Source organism: Pituophis catenifer, unplaced genomic scaffold (assembly GCF_029215685.1).
Source record: "Pituophis catenifer annectens isolate HBS135680 unplaced genomic scaffold, rPitCat1.0.hap2 SCAF_12, whole genome shotgun sequence".
In the NCBI taxonomy this organism is placed as follows: domain Eukaryota; kingdom Metazoa; phylum Chordata; class Lepidosauria; order Squamata; family Colubridae; genus Pituophis; species Pituophis catenifer.
The window spans coordinates 323,401-350,160 of NW_027256892.1; the positions used below are offsets into that span (position 1 = coordinate 323,401).

The 26,760-nt window shown below is 42.5% G+C and overlaps 1 protein-coding gene across 1 annotated transcript in view; it reads right to left on the reverse strand.

The window, feature by feature from the left end:
• Positions 1-17,933: 17,933 nt before the first annotated feature.
• Positions 17,934-26,760, reverse strand: part of PDLIM2 (PDZ and LIM domain 2) — an 86,442-nt gene continuing 77,615 nt past the window's right edge. The window contains exons 9-10 of the mRNA XM_070952503.1: positions 25,181-25,301; positions 17,934-18,768 (exon numbers count right to left, since the gene is read on the reverse strand). Coding sequence (XP_070808604.1) covers positions 18,573-18,768; positions 25,181-25,301 — 317 coding nt within the window. The 3' untranslated portion in view covers positions 17,934-18,572. The remainder of the gene's footprint in view (positions 18,769-25,180; positions 25,302-26,760) is intronic.

The following is a 26,760-nucleotide window of genomic DNA, read 5'->3' on the forward strand; positions in this document are numbered from 1 at the left end:
CCCAGGAACCAAAATGTTTTTTGATGCCAATTTTTTTTTTGAAGCCACATGCAAAAACGGACACCAGGATGAGTTTGGGGATGAAATTCCATGTCTAAAAATGGTGTTGCTTCCACTTTTTAAAAATCGAGCCTTTTTGGTGCCTGGGGAACAAAACGCGTGACTCCGCGGTCAGGAAAAATGTTGCCCAGGAACCAAAATGTGTTTTGAAGCCAATTTTTTTTTTTTTGAAGCTACATGCAAAAACGGACACCAGGATGAGTTTCGGGATGAAATTCCATGTCTAAAAATGGTGTTGCTTCTACTTTTTAAAAATCGAGCCTTTTTGGTGCCTGGGGAAGAAAACGCGTGACTCCGCGGTCAGGAAAAATGCTGCCCAGGAACCAAAAAGTTTTTTGAAGCCAATTTTTTTTTTGAAGCCAAATGCAAAAACGGACACCAGGATGAGTTTTGGGGTGAAATTCCATGTCTAAAAATGGTGTTGCTTCCACTTTTTAAAAATCGAGCCTTTTTGGTGCCTGGGGAAGAAAACGCATGACTCCGCGGTCAGGAAAAATGCTGCCCAGGAACCAAAATGTTTTTTGAAGCCAATTTTTTTTTTTGAAGCCAAATGCAAAAACGGACACCAGGATGAGTTTTGGGGTGAAATTCCATGTCTAAAAATGGTGTTGCTTCCAGTTTTTAAAAATCGAGCCTTTTTGGTGCCTGGGGAACAAAACGCGTGACTCCGCGGTCAGGAAAAATGCTGCCCAGGAACCAAAATGTTTTTTGAAGCCAATTTTTTTTTTTGAACCCAAATGCAAAAACGGACACCAGGATGAGTTTCGGGATGAAATTCCATGTCTAAAAATGGTGTTGCTTCCACTTTTTAAAAATTGAGCCTTTTTGGTGCCTGGGGAAGAAAACGCTTGACTCCGCGGTCAGAAAAAATGCTGTCCAGGAACCAAAATGTTTTTTGAAGCCAATTTTTTTTTTTTGAAGCCACATGCAAAAACGGACACCAGGATGAGTTTGGGGATGAAATTCCATGTCTAAAAATGGTGTTGCTTCCACTTTTTAAAAATTGAGCCTTTTTGGTGCCTGGGGAAGAAAACGCGTGACTCCGCGGTCAGAAAAAATGCTGCCCAGGAACCAAAATGTTTTTTGAAGCCAATTTTTTTTTTTTGAAGCCACATGCAAAAACGAACACCAGAATGAGTTTGGGGATGAAATTCCATGTCTAAAAATGGTGTTGCTTCCACTTTTTAAAAATCGAGCCTTTTTGGTGCCTGGGGAAGAAAACGCGTGACTCCGCGGTCAGAAAAAATGCTGCCCAGGAACCAAAATGTTTTTTGAAGCCAATTTTTTTTTTTTGAAGCCACATGCAAAAACGGACACCAGGATGAGTTTGGGGATGAAATTCCATGTCTAAAAATGGTGTTGCTTCCACTTTTTAAAAATTGAGCCTTTTTGGTGCCTGGGGAAGAAAACGCGTGACTCCGCGGTCAGAAAAAATGCTGCCCAGGAACCAAAATGTTTTTTGAAGCCAATTTTTTTTTTTGAAGCCACATGCAAAAACGGACACCAGGATGAGTTTGGGGATGAAATTCCATGTCTAAAAATGGTGTTGCTTCCACTTTTTAAAAATTGAGCCTTTTTGGTGCCTGGGGAAGAAAACGCGTGACTCCGCGGTCAGAAAAAATGCTGCCCAGGAACCAAAATGTTTTTTGAAGCCAATTTTTTTTTTTTGAAGCCACATGCAAAAACGGACACCAGGATGAGTTTGGGGATGAAATTCCATGTCTAAAAATGGTGTTGCTTCCACTTTTTAAAAATCGAGCCTTTTTGGTGCCTGGGGAACAAAACGCGTGACTCCGCGGTCAGGAAAAATGTTGCCCAGGAACCAAAATGTGTTTTGAAGCCAATTTTTTTTTTTTTGAAGCCACATGCAAAAACGGACACCAGGATGAGTTTCGGGATGAAATTCCATGTCTAAAAATGGTGTTGCTTCTACTTTTTAAAAATCGAGCCTTTTTGGTGCCTGGGGAAGAAAACGCGTGACTCCGCGGTCAGAAAAAATGCTGCCCAGGAACCAAAATGTTTTTTGAAGCCAATTTTTTTTTTTTGAAGCCACATGCAAAAACGGACACCAGGATGAGTTTGGGGATGAAATTCCACGTCTAAAAATGGTGTTGCTTCCACTTTTTAAAAATCGAGCCTTTTTGGTGCCTGGGGAAGAAAACGCGTGACTCCGCGGTCAGAAAAAATGCTGCCCAGGAACCAAAATGTTTTTTGAAGCCAATTTTTTTTTTTTGAAGCCACATGCAAAAACGGACACCAGGATGAGTTTGGGGATGAAATTCCACGTCTAAAAATGGTGTTGCTTCCACTTTTTAAAAATTGAGCCTTTTTGGTGCCTGGGGAAGAAAACGCGTGACTCTGCGGTCAGAAAAAATGCTGCCCAGGAACCAAAATGTTTTTTGAAGCCAATTTTTTTTTTGAAGCCACATGCAAAAACGGACACCAGGATGAGTTTCGGGATGAAATTCCATGTCTAAAAATGGTGTTGCTTCTACTTTTTAAAAATCGAGCCTTTTTGGTGCCTGGGGAAGAAAACGTGTGACTCCGCGGTCAGAAAAAATGCTGCCCAGGAACCAAAATGTTTTTTGAAGCCAATTTTTTTTTTTTGAAGCCAAATGCAAAAACGGACACCAGGATGAGTTTGGGGATGAAATTCCACGTCTAAAAATGGTGTTGCTTCCACTTTTTAAAAATCGAGCCTTTTTGGTGCCTGGGGAACAAAACGCGTGACTCCGCGGTCAGGAAAAATGTTGCCCAGGAACCAAAATGTGTTTTGAAGCCAATTTTTTTTTTTTTGAAGCCAAATGCAAAAACGGACACCAGGATGAGTTTCGGGATGAAATTCCATGTCTAAAAATGGTGTTGCTTCTACTTTTTAAAAATCGAGCCTTTTTGGTGCCTGGGGAAGAAAACGCGTGACTCCGCGGTCAGAAAAAATGCTGCCCAGGAACCAAAATGTTTTTTGAAGCCAATTTTTTTTTTTGAAGCCACATGCAAAAACGGACACCAGGATGAGTTTGGGGATGAAATTCCACGTCTAAAAATGGTGTTGCTTCCACTTTTTAAAAATCGAGCCTTTTTGGTGCCTGGGGAAGAAAACGCGTGACTCCGCGGTCAGAAAAAATGCTGCCCAGGAACCAAAATGTTTTTTGAAGCCAATTTTTTTTTTTTGAAGCCACATGCAAAAACGGACACCAGGATGAGTTTGGGGATGAAATTCCACGTCTAAAAATGGTGTTGCTTCCACTTTTTAAAAATTGAGCCTTTTTGGTGCCTGGGGAAGAAAACGTGTGACTCCGCGGTCAGAAAAAATGCTGCCCAGGAACCAAAATGTTTTTTGAAGCCAATTTTTTTTTTGAAGCCACATGCAAAAACGGACACCAGGATGAGTTTCGGGATAAAATTCCATGTCTAAAAATGGTGTTGCTTCTACTTTTTAAAAATCGAGCCTTTATGGTGCCTGGGGAAGAAAACGCGTTACTCCGCGGTCAGAAAAAATGCTGCCCAGGAACCAAAATGTTTTTTGAAGCCAATTTTTTTTTTTGAAGCCACATGCAAAAACGGACACCAGGATGAGTTTGGGGATGAAATTCCACGTCTAAAAATGGTGTTGCTTCCACTTTTTAAAAATCGAGCCTTTTTGGTGCCTGGGGAAGAAAACGCGTGACTCCGCGGTCAGAAAAAATGCTGCCCAGGAACCAAAATGTTTTTTGAAGCCAATTTTTTTTTTTTTGAAGCCACATGCAAAAACGGACACCAGGATGAGTTTGGGGATGAAATTCCACGTCTAAAAATGGTGTTGCTTCCACTTTTTAAAAATTGAGCCTTTTTGGTGCCTGGGGAAGAAAACGCGTGACTCTGCGGTCAGAAAAAATGCTGCCCAGGAACCAAAATGTTTTTTGAAGCCAATTTTTTTTTTGAAGCCACATGCAAAAACGGACACCAGGATGAGTTTCGGGATGAAATTCCATGTCTAAAAATGGTGTTGCTTCCACTTTTTAAAAATCGAGCCTTTTTGGGGCCTGGGGAACAAAACGCGTGACTCCGCGGTCAGGAAAAATGCTGCCCAGGAACCAAAATGTGTTTTGAAGCCAATTTTTTTTTTTTTGAAGCCACATGCAAAAACGGACACCAGGATGAGTTTCGGGATGAAATTCCATGTCTAAAAATGGTGTTGCTTCTACTTTTTAAAAATCGAGCCTTTTTGGTGCCTGGGGAAGAAAACGCGTGACTCCGCGGTCAGAAAAAATGCTGCCCAGGAACCAAAATGTTTTTTGAAGCCAAATTTTTTTTTTGAAGCCAAATGCAAAAACGGACACCAGGATGAGTTTCGGGATGAAATTCTATGTCTAAAAATGGTGTTTCTTCCACTTTTTAAAAATCGAGCCTTTTTGGTGCCTGGGGAAGAAAACGCGTGACTCCGCGGTCAGAAAAAATGCTGCCCAGGAACCAAAATGTTTTTTGAAGCCAAATTTTTTTTTTGAAGCCAAATGCAAAAACGGACACCAGGATGAGTTTCGGGATGAAATTCCATGTCTAAAAATGGTGTTGCTTCCAGTTTTTAAAAATCGAGCCTTTTTGGTGCCTGGGGAACAAAACGCTTGACTCCGCGGTCAGGAAAAATGCTGCCCAGGAACCAAAATGTTTTTTGAAGCCATTTTTTTTTTTTGAAGCCAAATGCAAAAACGGACACCAGGATGAGTTTCGGGATGAAATTCCATGTCTAAAAATGGTGTTGCTTCCACTTTTTAAAAATCGAGCCTTTTTGGTGCCTGGGGAAGAAAACGCGTGACTCCGCGGTCAGAAAAAATGCTGCCCAGGAACCAAAATGTTTTTTGAAGCCAATTTTTTTTTTTGAAGCCACATGCAAAAACGGACACCAGGATGAGTTTCGGGATGAAATTCCATGTCTAAAAATGGTGTTGCTTCCACTTTTTAAAAATCGAGCCTTTTTGGTGCCTGGGGAACAAAACGCGTGACTCCGCGGTCAGGAAAAATGCTGCCCAGGAACCAAAAAGTTTTTTGAAGCCAATTTTTTTTTTGAAGCCAAATGCAAAAACGGACACCAGGATGAGTTTTGGGGTGAAATTCCATGTCTAAAAATGGTGTTGCTTCCACTTTTTAAAAATCGAGCCTTTTTGGTGCCTGGGGAAGAAAACGCATGACTCCGCGGTCAGGAAAAATGCTGCCCAGGAACCAAAATGTTTTTTGAAGCCAATTTTTTTTTTTGAAGCCAAATGCAAAAACGGACACCAGGATGAGTTTTGGGGTGAAATTCCATGTCTAAAAATGGTGTTGCTTCCAGTTTTTAAAAATCGAGCCTTTTTGGTGCCTGGGGAACAAAACGCGTGACTCCGCGGTCAGGAAAAATGCTGCCCAGGAACCAAAATGTTTTTTGAAGCCAAATTTTTTTTTTGAAGCCAAATGCAAAAACGGACACCAGGATGAGTTTCGGGATGAAATTCCATGTCTAAAAATGGTGTTGCTTCCACTTTTTAAAAATCGAGCCTTTTTGGTGCCTGGAGAACAAAACGCATGACTCCGCGGTCAGGAAAAATGCTGCCCAGGAACGAAAATGTTTTTTGAAGCCAATTTTTTTTTTTGAACCCAAATGCAAAAACGGACACCAGGATGAGTTTCGGGATGAAATTCCATGTCTAAAAATGGTGTTGCTTCCACTTTTTAAAAATTGAGCCTTTTTGGTGCCTGGGGAAGAAAACGCTTGACTCCGCAGTCAGGAAAAATGCTGCCCAGGAACCAAAATGTTTTTTGAAGCCAATTTTTTTTTTGAAGCCACATGCAAAAATGGACACCAGGATGAGTTTGGGGATGAAATTCCATGTCTAAAAATGGTGTTGCTTCCACTTTTTAAAAATTGAGCCTTTTTGGTGCCTGGGGAAGAAAACGCGTGACTCCGCGGTCAGAAAAAATGCTGCCCAGGAACCAAAATGTTTTTTGAAGCCAATTTTTTTTTTTTGAAGCCACATGCAAAAACGGACACCAGGATGAGTTTGGGGATGAAATTCCATGTCTAAAAATGGTGTTGCTTCCACTTTTTAAAGATCGAGCCTTTTTGGTGCCTGGGGAAGAAAACGCGTGACTCCGCGGTCAGAAAAAATGCTGCCCAGGAACCAAAATGTTTTTTGAAGCCAATTTTTTTTTTTGAAGCCACATGCAAAAACGGACACCAGGATGAGTTTGGGGATGAAATTCCATGTCTAAAAATGGTGTTGCTTCCACTTTTTAAAAATTGAGCCTTTTTGGTGCCTGGGGAAGAAAACACGTGACTCTGCGGTCAGAAAAAATGCTGCCCAGGAACCAAAATGTTTTTTGAAGCCAATTTTTTTTTTTGAAGCCACATGCAAAAACGGACACCAGGATGAGTTTGGGGATGAAATTCCACGTCTAAAAATGGTGTTGCTTCCACTTTTTAAAAATCGAGCCTTTTTGGTGCCTGGGGAAGAAAACGCGTGACTCCGCGGTCAGAAAAAATGCTGCCCAGGAACCAAAATGTTTTTTGAAGCCAATTTTTTTTTTTTGAAGCCACATGCAAAAACGGACACCAGGATGAGTTTGGGGATGAAATTCCACGTCTAAAAATGGTGTTGCTTCCACTTTTTAAAAATTGAGCCTTTTTGGTGCCTGGGGAAGAAAACGCGTGACTCTGCGGTCAGAAAAAATGCTGCCCAGGAACCAAAATGTTTTTTGAAGCCAATTTTTTTTTTGAAGCCACATGCAAAAACGGACACCAGGATGAGTTTGGGGATGAAATTCCATGTCTAAAAATGGTGTTGCTTCCACTTTTTAAAAATCGAGCCTTTTTGGTGCCTGGGGAACAAAACGCGTGACTCCGCGGTCAGGAAAAATGTTGCCCAGGAACCAAAATGTGTTTTGAAGCCAATTTTTTTTTTTTTGAAGCTACATGCAAAAACGGACACCAGGATGAGTTTCGGGATGAAATTCCATGTCTAAAAATGGTGTTGCTTCTACTTTTTAAAAATCGAGCCTTTTTGGTGCCTGGGGAAGAAAACGCGTGACTCCGCGGTCAGGAAAAATGCTGCCCAGGAACCAAAAAGTTTTTTGAAGCCAATTTTTTTTTTGAAGCCAAATGCAAAAACGGACACCAGGATGAGTTTTGGGGTGAAATTCCATGTCTAAAAATGGTGTTGCTTCCACTTTTTAAAAATCGAGCCTTTTTGGTGCCTGGGGAAGAAAACGCATGACTCCGCGGTCAGGAAAAATGCTGCCCAGGAACCAAAATGTTTTTTGAAGCCAATTTTTTTTTTTGAAGCCAAATGCAAAAACGGACACCAGGATGAGTTTCGGGATGAAATTCCATGTCTAAAAATGGTGTTGCTTCCAGTTTTTAAAAATCGAGCCTTTTTGGTGCCTGGGGAACAAAACGCGTGACTCCGCGGTCAGGAAAAATGCTGCCCAGGAACCAAAATGTTTTTTGAAGCCAAATTTTTTTTGAAGCCAAATGCAAAAACGGACACCAGGATGAGTTTTGGGGTGAAATTCCATGTCTAAAAATGGTGTTGCTTCCAGTTTTTAAAAATCGAGCCTTTTTGGTGCCTGGGGAACAAAACGCGTGACTCCGCGGTCAGAAAAAATGCTGCCCAGGAACCAAAATGTTTTTGAAGCCAAATTTTTTTTTTGAAGCCAAATGCAAAAACGGACACCAGGATGAGTTTCGGGATGAAATTCCATGTCTAAAAATGGTGTTGCTTCCACTTTTTAAAAATCGAGCCTTTTTGCTGCCTGGGAACAAAACGCGTGACTCCGCGGTCAGGAAAAATGCTGCCCAGGAACCAAAATGTTTTTTGAAGCCAATTTTTTTTTTTGAAGCCAAATGCAAAAACGGACACCAGGATGAGTTTTGGGGTGAAATTCCATGTCTAAAAATGGTGTTGCTTCCAGTTTTTAAAAATCGAGCCTTTTTGGTGCCTGGGGAACAAAGCGCGTGACTCAGCAGTCAGGAAAAATGCTGCCCAGGAACCGAAATGTTTTTTGAAGCCAATTTTTTTTTTGAAGCCAAATGCAAAAACGGACACCAGGATGAGTTTCGGGATGAAATTCCATGTCTAAAAATGGTGTTGCTTCCACTTTTTAAAAATTGAGCCTTTTTGGTGCCTGGGGAAGAAAACGTGTGACTCCGCAGTCAGAAAAAAATGCTGCCCAGGAACCAAAATGTTTTTTGAAGCCAAATTTTTTTTTTGAAGCCAAATGCAAAAACAGACACCGGGATGAGTTTCGGGATGAAATTCCATGTCTAAAAATGGTGTTGCTTCTACTTTTTAAAAATCGAGCGTTTTTGGTGCCTGGGGAAGAAAACGCATGACTCCGCGGTCAGGAAAAATGCTGCCCAGGAACCAAAATGTTTTTTGAAGCCAATTTTTTTTTTTGAAGCCAAATGCAAAAACGGACACCAGGATGAGTTTCGGGACGAAATTCCATGTCTAAAAATGGTGTTGCTTCCACGTTTTAAAAATTGAGCCTTTTTGGTGCTTGGGGAAGAAAACGCATGACTCCGCGGTCAGAAAAAATGCTGCCCCGGAACCAAAATGTTTTTTGAAGCCAAATTTTTTTTTTTGAAGCCAAATGAAAAAATGGACACCAGGATGAGTTTCGGGATGAAATTCCATGTCTAAAAATGGTGTTGCTTCCACTTTTTAAAAATCGAGCCTTTTTGGTGCCTGGGGAACACAGCGCGTGACTCCGCGGTCAGGAAAAATGCTGCCCAGGAACCGAAATGTTTTTTGAAGCCAATTTTTTTTTTGAAGCCAAATGCAAAAACGGACACCAGGATGAGTTTCGGGATGAAATTCCATGTCTAAAAATGGTGTTGCTTCCACTTTTTAAAAATTGAGCCTTTTTGGTGCCTGGGGAAGAAAACGCATGACTCCGCGGTCAGAAAAAATGCTGCCCAGGAACCAAAATGTTTTTTGAAGCCAATTTTTTTTTTGAAGCCAAATGCAAAAACGGACACCAGGATGAGTTTCTGGATGAAATTCCATGTCTAAAAATGGTGTTGCTTCCACTTTTTAAAAATCGAGCGTTTTTGGTGCCTGGGGAAGAAAACGCGGGACTCCATGGTCAGGAAAATGCTGCCCAGGAACCAAAATGTTTTTTGAAGCCAAATTTGTTTTTTTAAAGCAAATGCAAAAACAGACACTAGGATGAGTTTCGGGATGAAATCCATGTCTAAGAATAGTGTTGCTTCCACTTTTAAATAGGGTTGCCAGGTCTGCTTCCAAAAAATAGCGGATAAGCGGGGGCGGGGCGAGGGGGTGTTAAATAGTAAAAAAAAAATTTACAATTAAATTATATATTTTCTTACTAACATTTTAACACTTATTAAAATAATCACTTCAAAACTTTACTTAAAATTCAAAACATCAAATATATTATAATAATATTGAAAATATTAAATTATATTTTACTTTGCTGTCATGTGTATTTTTTATATGACTGCGCAGCTTTGATCAATTCTTTGTGTTTAAGGAATAATTCTTTAATTTCAGTACAACTATGAGAAATATTAAAAAATATACAAAGTTCACTTCGAAGTGATACAAGCAGTCGGTTACGTTCGTTAGTCCACAAATTTCCCATGACGCTGAAAATTCGTTCAACGTTTGCATTTGATACCGGAATTGATGCACAATACTGGAACAGTTTCAGTAAACTCGGAGCTGACTCTTTCTTGAAAAAGTACGTCCACTTATCAAGGGATGAATCGCCCTGCAGATGAACATAAACTTCTTCTAAGAGAGAAATTTCATCGAAGAGAGTGTTGGATGGAAGTTCTTCTCGCCATGGTGATAATAATCAGATGTTCGTCATTTCTTCTAAAGTTGGAGGATTATTGCGATCAATTAGATTGAAACAACTTAGCGTCTCATATATGGAATCGGTGAAATTATACCACTTTTCTAGGTACGCAATGGCTTTTTGATACACGTTGATGGCTTCTTTCTTGAACTTTTGCACGGCATTCTCAGGCAAATGTTTTTTACGTAAGGCAAATAAAACTTTCATTCCAAAAAACTGCTCATCGTATTTTTTTGCAAAGAATCACGCAGCTTACACATGATAATGTGAAGATCACATGCAAGAATTTTCTTGCTTTCCAGCTTCAGTAGGGTGTCTTGCATTATTGACATGAAGAAGTGCGTGAAATATAAATACAATTCTGAAATTGTTGGTTCATCGTCCTTTGCGAGTTCATTTTCCTGATCCGAAATAAGGTTCCAGATAACCTTATGGCACTCATCAGATCCAAGAGAAATAAAATACGATTTTAGAGGTATCCAGGTTAAAAGAAGTCTTTCGACTGCTTTAAACAAACTTCATCAACGTGTTGGAACATGGCGCAAAACTTCATGGAATTCTGACTCGCAAAACTCAAAAAATGATTTCAACTCTTCTCATTTCTTCGCAGAATTCGAAAATTTGGCAAAAACCTTCAGCACTACATTTTCGATATCAAAAGATAACTGCTTTAATGCATTTTTTGCGCTGTTGTGTAAATTGTGATTATTGCAATGAGCATTCGATCTTTGTCTCATTCTAATTTATGAAAAGAAAGAAAAAACGCGATTCTCCTATCCTTATTCTCTTAGACTGTACAGCTTTAGATTATGTACCATTTCATCATAAAGCTTTTGAATAAAAAAAATGTCCATTATTTTGTGAAAAAAAATAGTGAACGTAATGTGAAAAAAGTGGACTGTCCGCTCATATAGTGGACACCTGGCAACCCTGGACTCCGAGGCGCTGTGTCGCTGCCAGGGGCTTCAGCCCCAAGCAGCCCAGGATGCTGTGATATGTAACCCAGGCACACCTGGAGGAGCATGCTCCCTCCCTCCCTCCCTTCCCCCCCCCCGCCCGAAAGGGTCCATCTTCAAGGAGCGACGCTCTTTCCCCTCTGGGAGGACCGAGACTCGCCGTTCCCATTGGCTTCCGGGTGGCGCTTTACCGGGCAAGAGAGCGCTTCCGGTCCCTCCAGCGCGGGCTGGGGGGGCAGAAGGAGGCGTTTCTGCTCAGGCGCCCTCCCCGTCACCTCAGGTGGGTCCTCCTCCCCCTCCGGGCGGGGACGGCTGCGCTAGGAATCCGCCTCTCGACTCCTCTCAGTGCCCATTGGCCCCCTTCGCCTCCCGGTCCTGTGGAAGCATCGGAGGCGCCCGTTGAAGCCCCCCCACCCCCCACTCCACTCTGTGTGGGTCTGTGTGTGTGTGTGTGTGTTTGTGTATGTGTATGTGTGTGTGGCGGGAGGGTGACGACGACCCCGCAGAGTAGGCCAGGCTGCCAGGCCAGGCGGGTGGGGTTTTTTTTTTTTTTTTTTTTGATTTATATGCCGCCCTTCTCCGGAGATTCAGGGCGGCTTACAATGCGTTAAGCAATAGCCTTCATCCTTTTGTATATTTATACAAAGTCAGCTTATTGCCCCCACAAACTGGGTCCTCAATTTACCTACCTTAGAAAGGATGGAAGGCTGAGTCAACCTTGAGCCTGGCGAGATTCGAACCTGCAGTAATTGCAGGCAGCTGATCTTAATAACAGGGTGCTTTAAATCACTGTACTACTAAGGTTGAAAGATGTGTCGCTTCTCCTTCCCTCCGGCAGCCTCGCCCGGCTGGCTCTCCTGAAGTGGCCCCGGGGAGAAGGAAGGGAGGAAGGGAGGGCCCCCTCTACAGCCCCTGGGCAGGCGGCTCTGTGTGTGTGTGTGTGGGGGGATCACCCTGAGGGTATCTAGACGGCCTCATCCCCCTCCCTCCTCCTCCTTTTGGGCGGGGCCTGGGGTTTGTGGGCGGGGCTTTGTTCTGCGTGGGGGGGGTCTTTTGTGCGACTTTCTGAAGCGGGGATTCCGCCCACAGCCTCGGACCATCATGGCCCAGTTCAAGCACCAGAAGCCTCTGCGGACCAGCAGCCTCCAGGGAGCCCCGCGAGGGTCCTTCTCAGGTGGGTCTCCCCCCCCTTCCCCTCACCTGGGATGGCCTTTCTTCACCGGTTCTCCATCTTTTCCTTCGCTTCCATTGGAGCCTTTAGGCTTCTTTCGGCTCTGGAGCTCTGCCCCGTTAGGCTCTGGGCAAGAGTGGCCTTTTTCTTTTTTTCTAAGAAGGTTTGGTGCTTTTTCCTTTTCCTTTCTTTCCTTTCCCTTTTTCCTTTCCTTCTTTCCTTTTTCCTTTCCTTTACCTTTTTCCTTTCCTTTCCTTCTTTCCTTTCCTTTCTCCTTTTTCCTATTCTTTCCTTCTTTCTTTTCCTTTTCCTTTCCTCCTTTCTTTTCCTTTTTCCTTTTTCCTTTCCTTTTTCCTTTCCTTCTTTCCTTTCCCTTTTCCCTATCCTTTTTTCCTTTTTCCTATCCTTTCCTTCTTTCCTTTCCTTTTTCCTTTCCCCTTTCCTTCCTTTCTTCTTTCCTTTTTCCTTTCCCTTCCCTTTCCCCTTTCCTTTCCTTTCCCTATTTCCTTTCCTTTCCTCTTTCCTTTCTTTCTCCTTTCCTTTTTCCTTTCCTTTCTCTTCCCTTTCCCTTTTTTCTTTCCCTTTCTTTCCTTTCCCTTTCCCTTCCTTTCTCTATTTCCTTTCCTCTTTCCTTTCTTTCTTCTTTCCTTTTTCCTTTCCTTTTTCCTTTCCCTTCCCTTCTCCTTTTTCCTTTCCCTTCCTTTCCTTTCCTTTCTTTCTTTTCTTTCCTCCCTCCCTCCCTCCTTTCTTTCTTTTCTTTTTCTTTCTTTCCTTTTTCCTTAACCCTAACCCTGCAAAAGAGGATGGGTGCCGGAACTCGTGCGATATTACAGCACCCAGGAGCTTCCATCAAGTCTCCTCTCCCTCCTGCAGCAGAGTTCTTAACAGCTCCTTGGATTATTGACGTGCCACCGTTATAACCAGCTGCAGTTCCTTCTTGTGGTCTTGTATTCCAAGTGTGGCCTTACCAAGGCATTATAAAGTGGTACTAACACTTCATGTGCTCTCGATTCTCTTCGTTAATGTAGCTTAGAACTGTGTTGGCTTTTTTGGCAGATGCAGCACACGGCTGGCTCATATTTTAAATGATTGTGCGCTGGGACTCCCAAGATCCCTCTCACAGTTACCACTATGGAGCAAGGTACCACATATGCTGTCCCTATGCATTTTGTTTTTCTCGCCTAAATGTGGAGCCTTGTTTTTTTGAAAATTTGATTTATATGCCGCCCTTCTCCGGAGACTCAGGGCGGCTTACGAGGCGTTAAGCAATAGCCTTCATCCTTTTGTATATTTATACAGAGTCAGCTTATTGCCCCCACAAACTGGGTCCTCAATTTACCTACCTTAGAAAGGATGGAAGGCTGAGTCAACCTTGAGCCTTGGTGAGATTCGAACCTGCAGAAATTGCAGGCAGCTGGTCTTAATAACCAGCTTAATAACAGGGTGCCTTAGACCACTGTACTACCAAGGCTCATTTTTCACCACTGAATTTCATTTTATTAGATAGCACTCAACATTCAAGTCTGTCAGGATCCTTCTGTATCTTAAAAGCCTATCCTCTGGAGTGTTGGCTATTCCTGCCAGTTTGGTGTCATCTGCAAATTTGATGAGTTCCCCATCTATCCCCTCGTCCAACTCATTGATGAAGATGTTGAAGCATACTGGGCCTAAAACATCCTTCAGAAGGCTTTTTCTTGGTACCTTGGAAATCCTTGGCATAATTGTGGATGAGATAATTTATTTATTCAATTTATTTATTGGATAATGCAAAGATAATTTTCAGTGGTCAAAGCCATGGAGTTCTCTGTCCTGAATCCTGCCAGTCGCAATGGGAATTCTCCTTCCACAGTCGTCAGCGTGGAACTCCCATTCCTGGGATTGCTGCAAAGCCAAGTTTATTCAGGTTTGTCAGTCATGCCCTTAAGTAGACAAAGGTGACTTGAGCCCCTGATATCTTCTAGATGCAACCTACAATCCAACATAACCAACGTGCTTTGTGATGGGATGCAAGCAGGCAGGCAAGTGCAATGAATAAAACAAAAAGACCTGCGTTTATCAGATTAGGCAAACTGACTCCCGAACTTTGCAAACAGTAGAACATCCTAACAAGCTCATTCCAAAACACAAACTAATATGCTGAATGCAGTGGTGAAATCTAAAATTGGTTACTACAGGTTTTGTGGGTGTGGCTTGGGGTAATGTGACTGGGTGGGCGTGGCCAATTTTTTCTTTCTTTTTCTTTTTCTACTTTTAAAACCAATTTTTCTACAACCTCTGAAGAGGTTGTAGAAAAAATGCTTTTAAAAATAAAAAAAGCCAATAATGGGTAGAATTATAATAGCCAGATATTGGAAATTAGATGTGAATTTTAGAATAGAAGAATGGTATTGTGAAATGTGGAAATTAGCTTTAAACGATAAAATGACATGTGATATTAAAATTAGAAATGGTGACTATAAAGAAGATATTTTCTGGAAAATTTGGAAACCATTCGTGGATTATGCGCTGGGAAAATTAGATGCTTCGGTATCTGTACCCCGAGAACGTGGATTTTGGCGATCATGAGGATATATCCGAAGAACCAAATCTTCCTTTCTTATGTATAGCACAGGGTGAAGTATTGTATATGTTGTTTGTTTGTAATGTTAATTTAATAATATAATAAAAAATTTAAAAAAAAACAAAAAACAAAATAAAAAATAAAAAAAAGCCTCTGATGATTGCGCGGCTCAGCTGGGAATGGGGGGGGGGCAGGGATTTTTTCTACCGGTTCTCCGAATCACCTGCCTCTATTGCTACCGGATCGGGTGATCCGGACCGAACCGGGAGCATTTCACCCCCGGCTGAACATATATTTAAGAGCAAGTTCTGTGTTCGAGGACCAGGATACAAAAGCTAAGGAATCTGCTGAAATATTGCAGCCAAGTGCACAATTCTTGTTTGTGATGAGCGCCCTCTACTGGCTAGCCGCGTATGCTACATTGGAAATTTATTTATTTTATTTATTAATCAAATTTCTGTGAATGTTTTGCTAACCAAGAAGATTTTGCTATGCAGTGGACGTTTTTTACGCCGTTTTGTTCATTTACAAAGAGTCCTTGACTTACAACAGTTCATTTAGTGATGTTCAAAGTTACAATGGCATTGAAAAAAGCGACTTATGGCTGTTTTTCAGAGTTACAACCTTCAAATTGAAATGCTGGGCAACTGACTCATTATTTATGACGGTTGCAGTGTCCCCGGGGGCCCTTTTGCGACCTTCTGAAGAGCCGTGTCAAATGGGGGAAACCAGATTCACTTAACAACCGCCTTACTAACAAATGCGATGGTTCACTTAACAACGGTGGCAGGAAAAGTCGTAAAATTGGGGTAGGCTCGCTTAACAAATGTTTCACTTATCAGCATGAATCTGAGGCTCAATTGTGGTTGTAACTCGACAACTACCTGCATGTGGCCCTTTTGGCGGGTTGTATCACTGTACTACAAGTTTCTGGGAGTTGTTTTCTCCAAGGTCTCTTTTTTCACTCTCACCTAAATTGGAGAAAACATTAGGAGTAATAACACCACTGACTGTACATAGTGCAATTGGCACAACGGAAAACCACAATGTGTTTGAACCAGCACAAGAGCAGCTGGTTTCCAGGAAATGACATTCGGCCACCAGGGAGAAGAATGCCAACTCCTGTACGTATTCAACCAAAGAAAATGCAGAAAGTGAACCTTGCAATCCAGGCTTACACAGGTGAGGTTCTCTCACCATTCAGGCAGGTAACAGAAAAAAGCAACACTTACTGTGTTGAGCCTCCAACTGGCTAAATATCTGACTGAAGTCACCTCTCTTAATATCCTCCCTCCACCAAGAAAAAAGAAATCCAGCCTCCTCATTTATGGCTATTTGCAGAGTCCTGCGGTCACACAACTGCAATCTATGATAGGTTTTTGTCCGTTGGATACAATGGGTTTGTATAACCCTCACGGCGTTTTAACAGCTGTTGCAAAAAAGGTAAAATCGGCTGGGCTCATTTGGAGACCTACTTAAAAGACTGGCAGAACTTCCTAGTGTAATTCCTGACCCAATTATGCCTGTAAATCAAGGACTATCTATCCTTATTCTGACAAAACCACTTATCTTTGCCTCAGGTGATAGGGAAACAACTACATCTCTCTCTCTCTCAATAAATATCTTGGTAAAGGTAAAGGTTCCCCTCGCACATAGGTGCTAATCGTTTCCGACTCTAGGGGGCGGTACTCATCTCCGTTTCAAAGCCGAAGAGCCAGCGCTGTCCGAAGACGTCTCCGTGGTCATGTGGCCGGCATGACTCAACGCCAAAGGCGCACGGAACGCTGTTCCTTTCCCACCAAAAGTGGTCCCTATTTTTCTACTTGCATTTTTTACCTGCTTTCAAACTGCTAGAAGCTGGGACAAGTAACAGGAGCTCATCCCATTACATGGCACGAAGGATTCGAACCACTGAACTGCTGACCTTCTGATTGACAAGCTCAGCGTCTTAGCCACTGAGCCACCGCATCCCTTTTTAAATATCTTGTTATATCCGTATTAATGAAGAGCATTCAGATGATCCTGAAGCAGTTATTGCAGTAGCTTGCAGCCAAACCTATTTCATATTATTAAATAGAAAAGTTTAAAAAAACCACTGATGGGGCCTTTACCTGTGCTAGAAATTACAAAAACTCCTTCCTGACCTCAGAGCCCGCCTGGACTACTGCAATGGTCTCTACATGGGGCTCCCCTTGAGGAGCACCCGGAGGCTCCAGCTGGTCCAGAATGCGGCCGCGCGGGTGGTTATGGGAGTGACGTGGCGCTCCCATGTGACCCCCCTCCTGCGTGAGCTGCACTGGCTCCCGGTGATCCTCTGGGTGTGCTTCAAGGTTCTGGTTACCACCTTTAGAGCGTTCCATGGCTTAGGACTGGGGTATTTACGAGACCGCCTTCTGCCACCAGTAGCCTCTCACTGACCAGTACGCTCCCAGAGAGGGGCTCCTCAGGGTGCCGTCGGCCAAACAGTGTCGACTGGCGGCCCCCGGGGGAGAGGCTTCTCTGTGGGGGCACCCGTCATCTGGAACGAGCTCCCCCCGGAGATACGGAGGATCCCGGACCTACGTGCTTTCCACTGTGCCATCAAAACATTTCTATTTCAGCAGGCTGGCCTGGCATAACCTCTCTTTTAAATTGTTTTTTAAATTTTTTAAAATTTTTAAATTTTAAACTTGTCTTATGAATTTGGGGTGTTTTAAATTTCGTTTTCCGGGCCAATTATTTAATTGTATTTTAATGGTTTTTTAACATTTATATTATATGTATTTTATTCGGCTGTTCACCGCCCTGAGTCCTTCAGGAGTAGGGGGGTATATAAATTCAATAAATAATAATAATAATAATAATAATAATAATAATAATAATAATAATAATAATGTATGTAAAAAGAAAAAAGAAAAAGAAAAAAGTATGGTTCATTGACATTGCAATACCTGGTGATGCACGGATTGAAAATAAGCAGCAAGAAAAAATCACAAAGTACCGGGACTTGCAAATTGAAGTTGAGTGACTGTGGAAAAAGAAATGGTGTGTTGTCCTGATTGTAATTGGAGCCCTTGGAGCAATACCCAAAGGGCTACCCCGCTATTTAGAAATTCTAAATTTGCCGGACTTGAACATTTTGACTCTACAAAAAACCACCTTACTCGGAACAGCTTACATCCTCCGACGATACCTTAACAGTTCCTAGGTCCTTGGTTAGGACTCGAGCTGCTGAGCTATTAACCAGCCTCAAAGGCTGTGAATCTCACTAAAGATTAACCAATAATAATAATAATAGAGCGAAGAGAGCACATGGTTGCCAGGACGTAAAGAAAAAAGGCAGGTGTGGGGCAATTGTTTTATCCATCCTTATACATATACATATATATATTATATTTCACATAGACATCTGGCTTAATATTTTAAAGAGAAGCATCACAGGGAAAGTCAGCATTCGGAGCTGAATCCACACCATCCGGGACCCAAGAAGATTCCAAACTTCCCTTCAGTCTTAGATTTGCATCGTGGGGCAGGGAGAATTTGGCAACAGGGGCAAGACAAGAAGTGCTTCAGCCACAGAACCGAGTCATTAAGAGCCTCCCGTTGCTTCTGGGAGCTGCCAGCCGCAAACCAAGGATTAATACGAGCCCTGACAATCACTTTCCAGAGTCCAGCAACTTGGCAGCGTGGGAAGCCATCATTTCCGAAGCTGTCAAAAGACAAATGTCCTTGGCAGCAAACATTTGTTCCTTGAAGAATGACGGCCCAAAACTCTGGTAGTTGAAAAGAAAGAAAAAAAAAAGAAAAGCCATTTGCCTTAGGGAACCCCCCTCTCTCTCCCTCAGCGCCTTCCCCAAAGGTCCCTGCATGGCATTCCCTCTTGCCCCCAAAGCCTCCTTTTCTGCAGATGTCTTTAAAGGGCCGAATCACGTTTGGCGAGAAGATCCCTGGTGGAACTCTCCATCTGACTGCATTCCCCTTCTTCTTCAGCTTCCTGAGCTCCGCTGTCAATTTAAGACTGGGAATAGACAGCCAGGATGGTGCCATCCTCTGCTGGGCTCTGGTAGCGCTGGCGGGCGTGTTTCTCGCAGTACATCTCTTCCCCAACCCAGAAATGGCCACGCATCTTCAGGTTGAGCCCACAGTCGGTGCAAATGTAGCAAGACGGGTGGCGGTAACGGTTCTCTTGGATTTTCACCGCCTGGTATCTGGGGAAGACGGAGAAGAGGAGAAGTCCCGTGAGAAGGACCAGCATCTACAGCAGGGGGGGGGGGGCGTTCAATTTTGCCAAGATTTGTGGACTTCCAACTTTCCAGAAATTCCCAGCCAACAATCCACAAGTCTTAAATTTGCCATGGTGAGACACCCCTGATCTACAGGAAGCCAATCATCATCACCCAAGTGTCACCACCCCTCCGAAATGCATGCTTAACCAAGCATTCTCAAGTGTAAACAAGAGTTGCAGCACGCTCTAAAGCAGGGGTCTCCAACCTTGGCAACTTTACGACTTGTGGACTTCAACTCCTAGAAATTCCTCAGCCAGCGCACGCTGGCTGAGGAATTTCTGGGAGTTGAAGTCCACAAGTCGTAAAGTTGCCAAGGTTGGAGACCCCTGCTCTAAAGCCCTCGGATGATCTGTTGCGTGGATGTTTGGGTGGTTTAGGGGTGGGGAATTGTGGTGGGTGGGAGTGTGTTTGGGGATTGTTACGTGTGTTGGACCTGGTCTTTGGGTGTTAAGTGAATTTCGTTGTATGGATATACTGTGTATACGCGTACAATGACAATAAAATTATTATCATGATGATTTTTTGCCATCTTAGTCTTTGAAGTGACTCTATATAATGAAACAAAAATAAATACATTTCTGCAGATGTAATCCTGGTAATCCAGGGTACCAATTTTCTCTTTTCTGGGGATTCCACTCGTTATGCAAACTTCTTTTTGCATAGATTGTTATTATTGCCTTCAAGAGTGTTGACGGCTTCTTCAAAGGAGAGTGTGGAGTGATGGGTGGATTCAGCCACTCCATCTCTTTTTTTGGGACACAAGCAAGCTTTGAGCAGTCAAGCTGGTATTTAGGAGGCGCATCGCTCATGGACACCACAGCTCCAAGTATCCAGACAAGCAAATTCCAGGTGTTTGGACTAGAGGTGGGTTCTACTTACCTTTACTACCAGTTTGCAACGGGATCGCGCGTGCGCGCTCGCTTCTGCGCATGCACAGATTGCTTCTGATGACGTCAGGGTCAGTGGGCAGAGCCTCCCTCCGGTTTTACGACCGGTTCTATAGAACCGGTCCGAACCGGGGGCAACCCACCACAGGGTTGGACGAGGGGTGAAATGCTCCCGGTTTGGACTGGATCGCCCGATCCGGTAGCGATGGAGGTGGGTGGTTTGGAGAACCGGTAGCAAAACCCCCTGCCCCCCCTCCATTGCCCAGCTGAGCCGCGCAATCATCAGAGGCTTTTTTTAAAATTATTTTTAAAACACATTTTTTCTACAACTTCTTTGGCTGAAAAAATGCTTCTAAAAGTAAAAAAAAAAAAGCTTCTGATGATCCCGCGGCTCAGCTGGGATCATCAGAAGCTTTTAAAAGCATTTTTTCTACAACCTCTTTGGCCGAAGAGGTTATAGAAAAAATGTTTTTAAAAGGAAAAAAAAGCCTCTGCAGATCAGGCAAGTCAGCTGGGATCATCAGAGGCTTTTAAAAGCATTTTTTTAACAACCTCTTCAGAGGTTGTAGAAAAAATGGTTTTAAAAGAAAAAAAAAAGTTGGCCACGCGCACACATTCATATTAAACCCCCCACCCAGCCACGCCACAGAACCGGTAGTAACAAATTTTACATTTCACCACTGGGTTGGACCTCAATTCCCATAATTCTGAGCAGTGGCCATGCTGGCTGAGAATTCTGGGATTCACACATCTGGAAGTTACCCAGGTTGGTGGGAAACTTCCATTTAAAAACAGGTCTGGGTTTTTGAAGCCAACAGACAGCACCACGGATGGGCCTGGTGGGGCTTCAATGGCCACCACATTTTAGTGGCACAATACAGGTCGTCCTCGGCTTACAACAGTTCATTTAGTGACCAAAGTTACAATGACACTGAAAAAAGTGACAACCATTTTTCACACTTATGGCCTTTATAAGCATCCCCGTGAGCATGTGATCAAAATTCAGATACTTGGCAATTGGTTCATACTTATGACCGTTGCTGTGTCCCGAGGTCATGCGATCAACTTTTGAGCAAGCAAAGTCAATGGGGAAGCTAGATTCACTTAACAACCGTTTTACTGAAATTAGAGCACTTTTGAATGTAAAATTTAAGACATGTCACCGAGAATTGCATTACTGTTCCTGGTGGAAAAAGAGGATATAAATGAAACAAAAAAAAAAAGGATTGTAAATTTGATAATGGCAGCTAGATTAGGGACGGCTAAATATCGGGGACGAAATTGGGATGTTCAAAAAAAATGAGTGGCGTAATGAAATTTGAAGTATGGCAACAAACGATAAACTAACAACAGAAATTAAATTTAAAAAAGGGATGATCAAAGCAAGCAATTATAATGAAATATGGGAGGATTTTATAAAATCAGTGTTGGTGGAAGGCAACGGGAATAAATCTACTTAAGAATATATGTTTCGGAGGGGATAAAGGCACAACTGGAATATATTGTATATCTTTTAGCTGTTATAGACGAAGAAATATAAGGGAGAAAAAATGGTCTCTGGGGGATGGGGGTGCACTGTAATATTTGGTTTTTTCCCTCTTTTTCTTTTGTCTTTCTTTTTTTGTATTTAGATGCATATGTGCTATGTTTGTATTTGTATTTTAAAAATAAATTATTTTTTTTGAAAAAAACATGTTACTTACCTTATCAACTGCAGTGATTTACTTAACAACGGTGGCAACAAAGATCGTAAAATGGGATAAAACTCAATAACTGTCTCACTTAACAGAAGTTTGGGGCTCAATTGTGGTCATAAGGACAAGACTAGCTGTATTTCAACCTTAGCCCTCTAAAACTGGATTTCCTTTTTTTAAAAAAAATAAGCTTTTACTAAACATTTTCCAAAGAGCATAAAAACTAACACAAACTAATAAAGAGTAAAAGCAGAAAAGGAAAGATGGAACAAAGCAAGAAGACGAAGCGCAGAAAGAAAGAATAAAGAGGAAGCTTCCGGTTTCCTTTGCAGCAAATATAAGTGCCATTATAAAGTTATTTCTTGCTCTATAATTGCAAAAGAAAATCTTATTTCTTTTCTATTATCAATTTTTTTTTTACAATCACCGAAACCCCAACTCCTAAGTGCATTTTTCCTGTTTATGTAAAAAGTCAACCATAAATACATTCTTTTTCTCTAATCGAAGAAGTCGATTTAACTATCCTTGCAAATCCCATCATCTTCACTAAAGCTGGATTCAACAGTATATTAATGAGTATCCTTGCGCTAACAGCTGCTTTTAATAAATCCGCCCAACCCTATTTATTTATTTATTTAGCCTTGGTAGTACAGTGGTCTAAAGCACCCTGTTATTAAGACCAGCTGCCTGCAATTACTGGAGGTTCGAATCTCGCCAAGGCTCAAGGTTGACTCAGCCTTCCATCCTTTCTAAGGTAGGTGAAATGAGGACCCAGTTTGTGGGGGCAATAAGCTGACTTTGTATAAAAATATACAAAAGTATGAAGGCTATTGCTTAACTCATTGTAAGCCGCCCTGAGTCTCCGGAGAAGGGCGGCATATAAAAATAAATAAAAATAAAATAAATAAATAAAAAATCCCCATTCCCACCCCACTCCAGGGGAAGGATACTGCAAAATCCCCATTCCCACCCCATTCCAGAGGAAGGATACTGCAAAATTACTGCGAGTTCAATTCTCACCAGGCTCAAGGTCGACTCAGCCTTCCATCCTTTCTAAGGTGGGTAAAATGAGGACCCAGATTGTGGGGGCAATAAGCTGACTTTGTATAAAAATATACAAAAGTATGAAAGCTATTGCTTAACGCATTGTAAGCCGCCTTGAGTCTCCGGAGAAGGGCGGCATATAAAAATAAATAAAAATAAAATAAATAAATAAAAAATCCGCATTCCCACCCCACTCCATGGGAAGGATACTGCAAAATCCCCATTTCCTCCCAATCAGCTGGGACTCGGGAGGCAGAGAACAGATGGGGCGGGGCCAGTCAGAGGTGGTATTTACCGGTTCTCCGAACTACTCAAAATTTCCGCTACAGGTTCTCCAGAACTGGTCAGAACCTGCTGAAACCCCACCTCTGCACCTGTACTATCGAAGGAACCATGCCTGACCTCTCACTGGCTACTCTTAGCATGGCTCATCTTCATCCACTCTTCTTTGCCTTTTCCAGCCTGGCAGGTTATACCGCTATTTCCAGTTGGTTGCAAAATCCGAGCCGTGGAAGCAAGCCCTTTAATCATGCAATTACCAAAACCATCCGCAGCTCTTATTCGGAAAGATAAATAAATCAACAGGTTTTGGGCTCTCTTCAGGCCCAGAACTGTCCCTTGCCCCACCTCTGGTGTTAATCCCTGCGCCAAGGATTCCTTTGAAGATCAAAAGGAGGAGGAACAACTGTCCTGAAGGAAGACAGGTTCATCATCCTTTCATTGTTATTTTTGGCTTGATTTTTATCGCAATTTCTTCCTTGTGAGCTGCCCAGTCGCTCAGTCAGCAGGAATTGATGTTTAATAAACTAGCTATGGAGATTCCTAATCATCCAAGTCATGGTTGTCCCAAAAAATGTTTTTTATTTCCCCCAAAAGACAATTGGACTTTCTTGTGTGTTCCCCTCCCTCTTTGAAAACATTCCAAAGAACTGAAGAATGGATGAAATGCGAAAGTTTTTCAAAGAAACAAAAAACTAAAAATTGGAAAGAAGAAATGATGCCTACGGATGGAGAAATTATTAGGAAAATGTTGGACTGTGCCGAAATGAGTAAACTGACATTAGCCTTCATACTTTTGTATATTTACACAAAGTCATCTTATTGCCCCCACAAACTGGGTCCTCAATTTACCTACCTTAGAAAGGATGGAAGGCTGAGTCAACCTTGAGCCTGGTGAGATTTGAACTTACAGTAATTGCAGACAGCTGGTGTTAATCACAATGCTTTTAGTCTGCAGAGCCACCAGGCTCTGATATGGGATCTATTTTATCATTGGGTAGATAATAAAAAAATAGTGATATGTAAGTAAATGTTGAAATACTTTAAATGAGCCTTGGTAGTACAGTGGTCTAAGGCACCCTGTTATTAAGACCAGCTGCCTGCAATTACTGCAGGTTCAAATCTCGCCAGGCTCAAGGTTGACTCAGCCTTCCATCCTTTCTAAGGTAGGTAAATTGAGGACCCAGTTGTGGGGGCAATAAGCTGACTTTATATAAATATACAAAAGTATGAAGGCTATTGCTTAGCGCATTGTAAGCCGCCCTGAGTCTCCGGAGAAGGGCGGCATATAAATCAAATTTTTTTAAAAAAATGATGATACAACCGATATATTTTATATAAGAATAAATTTTGGCTATGTAGTGATATTGTGAAGAGAGGAGAGGGCACTAGGGATGCAAACCGACCGATGTACTGTCTGTACTTGATTGAATGAATGAATGTTTATATGTTTTATTTTTCTTTCTTTGTTTTAAAATAAAAAAATGATTTGGCAAAAAAAAAAAAAAAAACCTAAGAAAATCCAGCTGCCTTTTGCAAAATAATTTGTTTAATAAATTATTAATATTAACACCAAATAGCAATAGCACTTAAGACTTTTATACCTCTTCACAGTGCTTTTCAGCCCTTTCTAAGCGGTAACATCTGGAGGCAAGTCAATCCATTGATGATTGATTGATTGATTGATTCGATTTATATGCCCTTCTTTTCCGGAGACTCAGGGCGGCTTACAATGCGTTAAGCAATAGCCTTCATACTTTTATATATACCTGCTTAGTAGGGCTTTCGGCCCCCCCCCAAGCGATGTTCTTTTTTATACAAAGTCAGCTTATTGCCCCCACAATCCGGGTCCTCATTTTACCTACCTCGAAAGGATGGAAGGCTGAGTCAACCTTGAGCCTGGTGAGATTTGAACTCGCAGTAATTGCAGGCAGCTGGTGCTACTTAACAGCACTTTAGTCCGCTGTGCCACTAAGGCTCTTTATTTGATTAATTTGATTAAGTGTTCTCACTGCCAGGAAATTTCTCCTTAGTTCTAGATTGGTTCTCTCCTTGATTCATTTCCATCTATTATCCCCCAAAGGTGCTTTTTCAAGAAACAGCTGGACTTCCTTGCTTTTTCTTTGAAGACATTTCGCTTCTCATCCAAGAAGCTTCTTCAGCTCTTGACATTGGAGCTGAAGAAGCATCTTGGACGAGAAGCGAAACGTCTTCAAAGAAAAACCAAGAAAGCACCTTTGGGACAACCATGACCTGGAGGATTGAGAATCTCCACAGACATTTCTTCTTCTCCTGTCTTCAGGGGCTTTGGAGAACAGGTCAACCCCCCTCTTCCATGTGACAGTCCCTCAAATAGTTGAAATGAAAGGTCTTCCCCTGTTTTCCAGTCCCTTTGGTACCAAACCTTGCTTAAGGATTAGCCATACTCACGTGATGGGGCTGTCACATTTCTCACAGGTGTGCAGCTTCTGAGAGTTCCCTGCCGTAGCACTGTTGACCGGCTTGTGCAAACTGGGAGAGATCTGGCTGGGGAAATGGGTTGCGCTGCCCTCTGTCAAAGCAGCACAGAAGGTACATTAGCAAACAATAATTAAAAAAACACACACACATTACTGGTTTTAAAGAATGTACAGCCAACCCTATGCACGGGTAGGCTGCTGGGGGTTCGCAAGGGTTCGAGAGAACCTCTAGCTAAGATTCTGTGCAGTTCGGAGAATCCCCAAATCCCACTCCTGGCTGGCCCTGCCTACCCCACCCCTCCCAGGAGTCCCCACGTGGCCCGTTTTGGATGCAGGTAAGTGCAGTGCACACGCGGAGGCTCGGGGAGGATGAAAAACAGGCCTACCAGAAGTTTGGGAAGGCTGGAAACAGCCCGTTTCCGTCCTCCAGAGGGCCTCTGGAGCCTGGGGAGGCCGTTTTCGCCCCTCTGGAGCAGTGGTGAAATCCAAATTTTTTTACTACCATTCTGTGGGCGTGGCGGGGGAAGGATACTGCAAAATCTCCATTCCCACCCCACTCCTGGGGGAAGGATATTGCAAAATCCCCATTCCCACCCCACTCGGGGGCCAGGCAGAGGCGGTATTTGCCGGTTCTCCGAACTACTCAAAATTTCCACTACTGGTTCTCCGAACTGCTCAAAATTTCCACTACCAGTTCTCTAGAACCTGTCAGAACCTGCTGGATTTCACCCCTGCTCTGGAGGCTCGAGGAAAGCCTCCAGAGCCCGGGGAGGACAAAAACGCCCCCTGCCGTGATGCAGGAGGCTGAATAGGCCACACCCACTATAGCCACACCCACCCAGCAACTAGGCAGAAAACCTCTTTGCTAAAATTTTTGAAGTCCACCCCTGACCCTGTGTATCTCGATCCAGAAATTAAGTGTTTTTTTTTTCTCTTCTCAATGAAAAAAAAAATCATATCTGCAGCCTCAAAAAAACTATTTCACTGAAGGAATACTTTTCCTTCTTTCAATGTCAGTGTTAATAGCTGGAGCAACTTCAGGATGGCGCATTGAGCAGGCCAATGCATCTGCACAGGTTTCGAAGGGGAAATACAATCGTTTATAATTTTTCTTGTTTCCTTTCCTGCAAACAAAAAGTGGCATCCCATCAGAAACGTCCATGCCCTTTTTACATTCTTAAAACTACCAATTAAAGTCTGTCAGATGAAAGGTTTCGGCTGATTACTATAGTCTGTCAACAAAGATTATATAGCCCATCCGGAGGCTGGTTTAAAATGCTGGTTTATCTGTCTCTTGAATGTAGGTTTCCTCCCTTATTCGGCCCCGTGACCACACACAAACAGAGCAGTAAGCTAGATCAGCAATAAAAGGAACAAGACCTGTTCGTATTATTATGAACAAGCAAAAAATTGTGATTTGATGCTAACGCCTTCTTTTACTGCAAGAGTTGGAAGTCAATGCTTTTTCTTTTTCTTCTCTTTCCTTGCTTCTCTCCCCCTTCTTCTTCCCCACTGCTTTTCTATTTGCTTTTGTATTTCATATATTATATT